We start from the raw sequence: 9,629 nt of genomic DNA on the forward strand, positions 1-9,629 counted from the left end.
CCCACACCCCACTCTTGGGACAGACTAGCCAGGAGCATACCCCATGTGGCTAAGTGGAAACATCTGGCTTCAACTCCCTGCAGGGATCAAAGGCTTCCGGCCTCCGTGCTGCGGCCCCCACGCTTGCCCCTGGCTGAGGATACATCAGCATGTGGGAAGACAGAAGGATCTGGGGGATATACACTGGAGGGAAGTCCCTGCTCCCCCGTCCACTGCCCAGTGGACTCTGTGGCAATGTGAAGAGAAAAACAATGCAGTTCTCAACAAAGGACTTTATTGGAGGTAAGGTAATCCACACGCAGGTCTGAAGAGCTGAGGTGTATGTTAGGGGGCGGGGGGGTAGACCATGAACCCCGGCCCCGCCCTCTTGCCTTCACAGCCTTCCAGCCTAGAAACGCAGCCAGAACATGCCGCTACGGATCCGGTTGTAGTCTGGGAGCTGCTCAATGGGGCCTGTGGGGATAGGGTGGGGTGTTAGGGTGGGGTGCCTGGCCTGCACAGGGACACCTGGCCCTGTGCCGCACCCGATCCAGGGCTGCCCAGAGCAGCGCAAGACACGCTCTGAATGGAAAACAAGGAAAAGCACATTCCCTCAGGGGTGCTGAGCCTGTCCCTTCATGCTCCCTGGCTCTTGGAGCCCCACCCTATACATGGAGGTGTCCGTTACCTGGCGGGTGTGGGGTATTGATGGAGGCACCTTGGCAGGGAGTCAAGGAGCTGCTGGGACAGGTTTTCTGAGCAAGAACTCCCTGGCAACCAGGCTATTGGGCAGAGCCTCTCAGGGGGCCTCAGTTGCTGCTGCCAGTATAGGCTGGGCGGGGGGAGAGGGGGAGCAGAGGCAGAAGGAGCCTAAAAGGAGACCTGAGGAAAAGGATAAAGAACGGGCCCTCCAGGCAACTCACCAAATCCAGCCACCGCTGGACACTGGTCATAGAAGTACTTGGAGCAGACCTCACGTACCACACTGGCATCCACTTCCTGCAGGGTGAGGCAGAGCACACCAACTGACAGGCAGGCTCCTGGGACTACCTCAGCCAGTCAACACTACTGAGATGGTCCATATGGACCATGGCACTGCCCCCTCACCTAAGGGCGAAAGGCAGCAGGGCCCTCTCTCCTGTAGACCACCACAGGCCCCGCCCATTCCCTCAGCCATCAGTGCCTCTGCCCTGTCCTCCAATTATACCACCCCTGCTGGTGACGCTGCCTAGGACATCAGGAATGCCTACAGGAGCTGTCTACGCTGTCAGGCCTCAACTCCCCGCCCTCTGGGGAGCCTGCCAGGTCTAGAGTCCAGAACCTCTCCCAGGGGCCCATGTTACCGCAATCCGGCTTTCCCACTCGGCCAGGGGGATGCGACGGCCATAGGTCAGGAGACTACGTCCGATGTCCTCACACACAGGAGTGGTGCCTGCAAGGTCAGGGAGGTTTCCAGGTCCAACCGGTCCGGTCCCGGAGCACAGGCAAACACTGAAGCTCTGGCTCCGGGCGGACACCTGGACGGTGCTTGGACTCCAGATCCCAGCCCTCACTTCTACAACCACCTGCTACTGTAGCAATGGGCTGTTGTTGACCTGGCCTGCCCACGCAGCATCTGACATGCCAAGCCCCTGGGGGTGGGAGTGGGGGTATGGCATGGCCTTCAAAGTTTGCCTTCCCATCTTGGTTGGGCATGGTGGCTACACTGGGGCTTCTCTGCCAGGATGTGCTCCACCCCCTCTCCAAAGGGCTGCAGCACTCACCGTCCAGATGAGACACCAGGGCATTTCGGAGGATGTTTTTGCCCCGGAGGACCTCACTCTCTGTGGCACTGGTGCACAGGCGCATCCTAAAACGGTAGGGGATGGGATGGTCATCCCCCAGAGACCGTGCTGTCTGCAAGCCCCCTACTGTCCTCAAAGGCACCTCCTGCACCCAGCAGTACTGGGCTGCCACTCACCACTGGCCTTGCAGGAAGAACATCATGTCATCGATTTTCATGCGATCACAGACAAAGTGCGCACCCAGCAACCCAGTGTCTGCATAGCAGATATTGAAGGTCTGGAAACTCTGGCACAGCTTGTTGGCCACGGAGACTGCAGCCAGTGGGCTGGACAGGTGCTACCGGGGCAAGGAGCGTTAGCACCCACCCTCCTGCCTGTGGTCCACACCCTGCCCCCACAGCAGGGGAGCCCACACCTGACACCCTCTGTTCCCGGAGGGCAAAGTCCCGTGCCTGCCCCGGCACTCACCTTGCCACCACCATAAGTGCAGTCATAGTGGCCAATGATGGCATTGGCTACTTGGAGGGCCACATTGTCCGGGTTGGCCCAGCCAGGCCCCTCTACTGCAATAGCCACATGGGCCAAGGGCAGAGCATCATCGCGGTGGCGGATCTGAAATGGTACATGGCAAGACTGAGGGACAGCCACAATGTCCAGGCGACAAGAAAGTTAGAGGGTGTGGGTGAGGCATGCACACGCGTGCATGAACATGTGTGCTTGTGAAGCAGTGGCTATAGGACCTGTTCCCAACTCCTGAGGTACCTCTGGAGTCCTGAAGATAACCGTGTACGCAAGCACCCCTCCAGAGGCCCCAGCTGAGAATACTACCCCTGCCCACAAGGCCGCCCACCTCGCTGCCAGTAAAGCGACATGGAGCGAGAGTGGGCACGGTGTCCTCCGTGTATGTCTCAGAGACGCTGCTGAAGTGCTTCTGGGCGAGATCTAGCAGCTGCCGGTGCTCCACCCCTGCCGAGACAAGAGCGCGGTCACCAGTCAGGGGACTTGCACACAGGTGGAGGCCCCCCGTCCCATCTCAGTGGGAGACGGCAGAAGGAAAACAGGGTATCAGGACAGGGTGAGGGAAGAGAATCCTCCATAGACAGACTCTGCCTCACGGGGAGGGAAGGCACCTCAGGGTCGAACAGCACCCATCACCTCAACCACAGGGAAGCAAGCGGCGTGCTGTGCCTGAAGATGGGTCCCCATGTGATGCGTTCTCACCCACATCAAGGACAAGATGGGGCTCCCTGGACACAAGGCCACCTGCTTTGCCCCTCTGGTCTTTCCTCAAGCAGGCAGATGTGGGCCGCTGCCCTATGGGCACTGGCGAATGAGAAGGTAGTGACCAGCTCTGAGTACTTTTACAAACGACACTGTAAACTCAGGCCCTCTGAACCGCCATAGACTTCACATCCTCGCCTTGACTAGAGGAAGCCTCTGCTGCTCTAGCATCTTGACCAGTAGGTGCCCAGACCCCACTGGACTCAACGCAGTCTTACGTGTCACTAGCTTACACTGCTCTTGGTCCCCAGGTTCACAGCCCTCGAAGCCACCAATCATGCTCTTTTCATCAGTCCGTTTCACCCACCCAGCTGCCAAGGCCACAGCTGGAGAAGCATCCTTAATCCCACGCCCGTCCCTCCTGCAGAGTTCCATCGATAGAACCATCCTGAGTCTATCCCCTCCCTCACTCGCTCCTGCCACCTCCCACCAGACACCTGCTACAGCCCCCCACTGGCCGGCCTGCCTTTGCTTTGGCCCACACATGGCAACCAAGCATCCGGCTGTGACACTGCCCTGCCCCCCGCTCGGGTTCTCCACTCCCCACCCAACTGACCCCCCCCATTCTTTAGACCTCGGTTCCAGCAACGATATGCTCCAAGAGCACCCCCTAACCTCCAACTCTGAGTCCTCCATTTCAGTCCCCTGCCACTGGCGCCTCCCCTTAAAGGCACTTCCCAGTCTGTCACTGAATGTGTGTTGTCACACCCCAGTGTCTGGCCTGCCCACTAGCAAGGCTGCAAGGAACAAACCTGGGGGCTAGTATCTCCCACCAGCCTGCAAACTGGGTCTCCTCACACAGGCAGGGCTGAGAAAGTCCTGTACTAATGAGAGGGAGCAGCTTTCCTACGTGGTGGGTCCCAGTGGTGGTGGAAGGGCAGATTCCCATCCCGCCTCAGAAAGCATGGGAGAGAGGTCACTCTCCGCAAGGACAGGACATGACCAGGGTGCCCAGGAGTGGAAGATCCCCTGTGGTAAGAACCAGGAGATCTGGGCCCCGGTAAGCAAGGCTGGTACTCACACACCCATTACCACAAGGCTTCAGTGAGCTCATCACTCACCTCCGGCTGCTGCGAGCACCATGCGAGGGGCCTTGTAATGCCTGTTGAGGTACTCGGTCAGGTCTGCACGAGATAGCTTCCTGCAAGACATATGGCTAATGGCTTAATGCCTCTCCCAAACCACAGCGGTCTGGGTCTCACAAAACAGAGCGGAAGAGACAGACAAGGGAAGACATGGCTTCTCCAGGGATCAAGCCCCTCAATCCCCTTCCCCATTTCTGTCACCCAGCCCTCCAGGGCCCTGCCTCATGTCTGCTCTTAGGTCAGACTCAGTCCTTCCTCCCCGAGGGAAGAGCTGATGCTGTGAGGCTCTCAAGGGGCAGTATCAGAGCTTGTCCCACCATGGGACAAGGAGCCACACAGACAGGATCCCCAACGCCCCCTCCCTCAGGATTTCAGGACACACATAAAATCATACCCTACGAAGAAGCCTGCGATGTGAGTAAAGACCGTATTTTAAAAGGTCCGCAGGAACCACAAGGCACAGAGAAAACATTTCCAGTTGTGCAGATTAAGAAGTATTATAGCAAAGACCAACTAAAACCAAACTCGTGTGGATAGGGCTTGAACACATTCCAGCACAGGCCCAGCCAACCCTCACCTGACATTCCCACTGGGTCCCTCCACAGCCTGGGCCAGGGGCGTGCCCTGGAATGCTGTGGCGTGCAGGTAGTCAAAGACCACGTTCCGCATGCATGCATCACTCTCCTGCAGCTCCTGTAGGATCACATCACGCTCCTTCTCAATCTGGGAGTCTTCTAGGGCGCAGTTCTGCACAATGTCGGCCAGAAGCTCCACAGCTGGGTTCGAGAAGGGCAGGTTTGGGAACCAGGTGGGCCACTGCAGCCCATAACAGCACAAACCCCCAGGCCTAGCATGCCTACTTGCCCTGCGGCAAGGATCTGCTGTCAGGGTAGCCGTAATCTTCAGCCAGGCCGAGTTCCTGGGGGCCTGTCCTCTGCACACTTGAAGTCCTATCCCCGTCCCTGCCCCCTCCTCCAGATGTTACCTTTCGGCAGGTCCTTGGACAGTGCCTTGATGTAGTATGCCGTGTGCTCCCGGGTGCTGTAGGCATTGAGATGGGCCCCCATGCTCTCCACCTCCTTCTCCAAGGCATTGCCAGGCCGATTTTTTGTTCCCTGGAGCCACATACCAATACGACCAATCAGGAGCCACATGGGAACTCAGGACCCCCATCTTCAAAGGTTAAAGTCCCAGCAGGGCCAGTGGTCTACAGGCACCTCCCTCAGCTACGACTATGGGGAAGTATGGCCTGCAGTCTGTCCTCACCGAGTGCCGAGCAGGCCACAGTATCATGAGCTAACTAACAGAATGGAGACAACAAGGGGCCAGGAGAGGAGAGCATGGTCAGTACAAGTGTTGGCGTCTGAAATCCAAAGCTCCACACCAGCCTGATCGTACCAGCACCAGTCACCTTACTGACATAGTCAGGTTATGTCACATCAATGTTCAGGTGATGCTGCCATTACCCATTCATATGACTGTGCGTGTCTACTGGACACTTCTGTGGGACTCAACCCCAGTCCCATATGTACGTGTGGGTGTGACTCTCTACTGGCACACACACATGCATGTTGAGATCTACACACATATCTATGATGCTGCTGCTGGCTAGGCTATCTACCTGGGCCTGCTCCATACCCCTCCTTGTCCATATCTCCTTCTCCATTTTTTTATTCATTTAAAAAACTCAGACTCCATGCCAACAGGCTGGCTTAGGGGCTGAGACTCGTGACTGTCCCTACCGTCAAGAAAGCTCAAACAAGAGATACCCAGGTATTCTGCCAGAGCAGAATATTTCACAAGAACACATACTTGCCCAAGTCTGTGAATTTGTTAAAATTCACGTAGCTATCTATACATTCAATTACACACCAACATGTGCAGACGACACAGACCTGGCCTCTCTGGTGAGGAGTGGGGCTCCTGTGGCTCCCTGCGTATTTTTCTGGCTCTGGGAGGCTTGTGCAGAGGTTGACCAGATAAGTGCGCACTCAGGAGAGCCCAAACCCTCATGATTCCTTCCAGAAAGGCCAGCCAGAGATGGCCCCCAGCTGAAGCCCATAACTGAGGAGGATGGTTTTGCTGACCTGCATCCTCAGGAGGGACAATAGGCAGCTGTATGCCCAGGGGAGACGTAGGACTTCAGGAGCCTCACCTTGAAAGCCAGATGCTCCAGAAAGTAACCTGCCCCATTGTTCTTCTCAGTCTCGTAACGGCTGCCAACATCAATCCACACCCCAACCTGGACAAGAAGCCACCGACAAAGTTAACATACAAACCACCCGAGACTCCACTCACACCCTACCCTGGGTGACTCAGCCGAACCCCAGGTAGGGGCTCATGGTCCCAGGGTAAGGGAGAGCTGTCTCAGTAGCACCCCTGTGCTTGGAGATAACGCTGTGCCCTGGGCACAGGCACAGGCTGAAAGACTTACTGTGCTCGGTCCCAAAGAAGTTTCTAACTGCACATTCACGCAGCTCCATTATCAATATGAACTTTTTATATTGTCTTGCTTTTCAGTTGATTTTTTACTTTTTCTAGGCAAGCAACACATCATTTGCAAACAACAATTTATTTTCTTTTTTCTGGTGATTTTGTTGTTTCCCCACTAAGGAAGGAGGCTGTTGGTTTAGATACTGAACATTTTATCTTATTAAGCAAGTAGCCTTCACTCACAATTATTTAAAAAAGTTTTAATCAGACCTGGATACCTAATATTGCCAATTGTCTCCTTGGCACCCAACGAGAGAATCCCATAATCTTTAAAAAATATATATATATATTTTTTGGTTAATGTTTGTTTATTTTTGAGAGAAAGAGAGACAGAGTATGAGCGAGGGGGGAGCTGAGAGACAGGGAGACACAGAATTCCAAGCAGGCTCCAGGCTCTGAGCTGTCAGCACAGAGTCCAACACAGAGCTCAAATTCACAAACCTTGAGATCATGACCTGAACAGAAGTTAAACGCTTAACCGACTGAGCCACCCAAGTGCCCCTCTCATAATTTTCTTAATAGCCTCCCACTGTGCCATGAAACACGTCACACCACGTACCTCCATAGGTCACATAGATCTAGTCTTTTAATTTTTCTTTACAGTTGACTTAAAAATTTCACATCTACTTTCCTTTTTTATTTATTTTTTAATTTCTGAGAGAGACAGCGTGAGCAGGGGAGGGTCAGAGAGAGAGGAAGACACAGAATCTGAAGCAGGCTCCAGGCTCTGAGCTGGCTGTCAGCACAGAGCCTGATGCGGGGCTCGAACCCATAAACTGTGAGATCATGACCTGAGCCGAAATTGGACACTTAACCGACTGAGCCACCCAGGCGCCCCTCACATCTACTTTCCTAAGAGATGCTGATATACATATGTCGTAAATTCTTACACTAACATCTATTTCATAACTAATATTTCAGGAAGAAAAATTCACCTTACAACCCATGATAGATATCTTTGGATTATAACTGACAGCGTACTTTCTCTGGCACTTGGAGCACAGTGGTGCCCCTTATAGTCTAGAGCATCTGAGAGTCTATAAAATACAGCATTCTCTCCCAAACTTTTTTTTTTTTTTTTTAGTTTATTTACTTATTTTGAGAGAGAGTGTGAGCAGAGGACGGGCAGAGACGGAAAGAATCCCAAACATGTTCTGTGAGGTCAGTGCAGGGCCCAATGGCAGGACTTGAACCCACAAACCTTGAGATCCTGACCTGAGCCAAAATGAAGAGTCAGACACTTAACTGACTGAGCCATCCAGATGCCCCATCTCTCAAACTGGCTTAACAGGTCAGTTCATAGAAGTGCCACATAAGGAAGTTGCCCATGATCTTTTACTGTGTTTAGTAACAACTTATAACGAAACACATTATCTGTTCCTGGAAAACTAGAATTTACTAATGAAGCCACTTAACGTGGAGTGTGGGGTCCAGAGAAGAGGATTACATCTTGAGAGTCTTCTCACCTATTCATATACTGTATCTCGCCAAGATTTCTCTCAAGTCAATTTTGAAAATTTGTATTTTTTTGGAAAGCCATCCATTTCCTTGGAATCTTCAAATGCATTCCTTTCGCAAGTGCGTAAGTGGTCTAGCCAGGAGATTATGGCTTTGGGCTGTTAGCCTAGCAGTCACCTTAGGTCTCTGAAACCCATTTTCCTCATTATAAAATGAAAGCAGGATCACTGCTCTCATATGAGCTGCTTAAGAAAACGCTGCAAAGGAACTTGGGCCTCCTGCTTAGCAGGCATCATATGCTAAACTAGTGTTAGCTATATGGCCCAAGAAGTCAAGCCTAGCTAGGGTCAGGATTAAGGTAGCAGAATCAATCCAGCAGCGGGCAGAAATAAGTCTGACCCAAATCACAGAGGACTCGGGCCCAAGGTCACACCCTGACCTGAGAAAAGACGCCAGGAGCAATACGGAGGCGACCTCCCGAGAAGGGGCCCCGCTCACCGTGCAGGTAGGCTGGGAGGACTGCTCGGAGGCCACTCGCAGTCCGTTGTCCAGCAAGCTGACCTGTGTCTCTGGCACGCTCTGGAGAGCTTGGGCGAAGGTGGCGGTGCTCCGCAAGGCAGGCGACCTCAGCAGGGCCGGCTGCTGGAAATAGACAACCGAGACTGAGGGGCTGGGTTGCGGGATCTCTCCTCGGCTCCCAGGCTGCTGGCTCCCAGGCCAGCAGTGGGAACCCGGTTCCCAGACCCTCGGCCGGCTGCCAGACTCCCATCCCCGCTCAGCGCCGTGACCTTCCCATGGCCCTGACCCCGGAACCTCCCCAATCTCGACCCGCTGCCGCTAACAGTCCACTTCCCGTCCGCGTCCCGAAGCTCCGCGCTCCGCAGCCTTATGCTCTCGCTGTCGCCTCACCGAGCGGCGGGTGCGAAGCAGCACTCGAGTCCCGGCGCTGGCCGCCCGGCAAACCGCGGAAGCCGCCATCTTCTAGCTCCAGTCGGCGCCAGGTCGCGCCACGCTTGCGTAGAGAGAGGACGCAGCGGCGTCCGAAGCGCAGGCGCACTACCGCCAACATGGCGCTCGGCTGCCTCCTGGCGGAGACCAAGGCTATTCACATGTGGCTAGTCCGCGGTTCTGTCCGCGCGTCCGCGGGTAGCTGCGCACAGCAGCCCACCTGGCTATCCATGGCCAGCGCGCGTCCGTCCGTGGTCCAGTTTATCTTCCCCTTTCACCCGTGAAAGTCAGAATGCGCGATATTTCTCACGAACTGCGGGCATCATCCCGAATCCACTGCGTGCTCAGAGTTGCAGCGCTGTCCAAGGCTGCAGCCGTCGCGCGTCCGAGAATGGGAGCCCCACCCCCAACCCCGGTAAAACATCAGCGAAGGATCCTGGGACTGTGAGGTAGCTGCTGATCGCGGTTTTCTCTTTAAAGGGATGAATAAGATTCAGATGGTTGACATCGAAGGAACTTAACAATATATTGCTAAGGGGCGCCTGGGTGGCTCAGTAAGTCTGACTTTGGCTCAGGTCATGATCTCGTGGTTCACGAGTTC

At 54.7% G+C, this 9,629-nt stretch overlaps 1 protein-coding gene across 2 annotated transcripts; it reads right to left on the reverse strand.

The window, feature by feature from the left end:
* Window positions 1–257: 257 nt before the first annotated feature.
* UQCRC1 (ubiquinol-cytochrome c reductase core protein 1) lies at window positions 258–9,092 on the reverse strand. Of its 2 annotated transcripts, none has more exons than XM_077777108.1 (13): window positions 8,990–9,092; window positions 8,579–8,719; window positions 6,285–6,371; window positions 5,115–5,244; window positions 4,707–4,905; window positions 4,106–4,185; window positions 2,614–2,729; window positions 2,232–2,375; window positions 1,940–2,100; window positions 1,743–1,828; window positions 1,323–1,411; window positions 903–978; window positions 258–453 (listed from the first exon to the last, which is right to left on the reverse strand). In XM_077777108.1, exons 1-13 carry the CDS (start codon window positions 9,056–9,058, stop codon window positions 389–391), a joined length of 1,443 nt encoding a protein of 480 aa, XP_077633234.1. In that variant the 5' UTR covers window positions 9,059–9,092; the 3' UTR covers window positions 258–388. The 2 variants fall into 2 exon arrangements, with proteins under 2 accessions (XP_077633234.1, XP_077633233.1); XM_077777107.1 differs by having other exon boundaries at window positions 8,579–8,722.
* Between the last annotated feature and the right edge of the window lie 537 nt (window positions 9,093–9,629).

This window comes from Crocuta crocuta, unplaced genomic scaffold (genome assembly GCF_008692635.1).
Source record: "Crocuta crocuta isolate KB4526 unplaced genomic scaffold, BGI_CrCroc_1.0 scaffold77, whole genome shotgun sequence".
Lineage (NCBI taxonomy): Eukaryota > Metazoa > Chordata > Mammalia > Carnivora > Hyaenidae > Crocuta > Crocuta crocuta.

Coding starts and splice junctions, on each gene's coding strand:
- UQCRC1 (XM_077777107.1), bottom strand. CDS start 9,058: ATGGCGGCTTCCGCGGTTTGCCGGGCGGCCAGCGCCGGGACTCGAGTG. Junction 5,245..6,284: donor TGGAGCATCTGGCTTTCAAG/GTGAGGCTCCTG, acceptor ATGTGGCTCCAG/GGAACAAAAAATCGGCCTGG. Junction 2,101..2,231: donor GCACTTATGGTGGTGGCAAG/GTGAGTGCCGGG, acceptor TTGCCCCGGTAG/CACCTGTCCAGCCCACTGGC.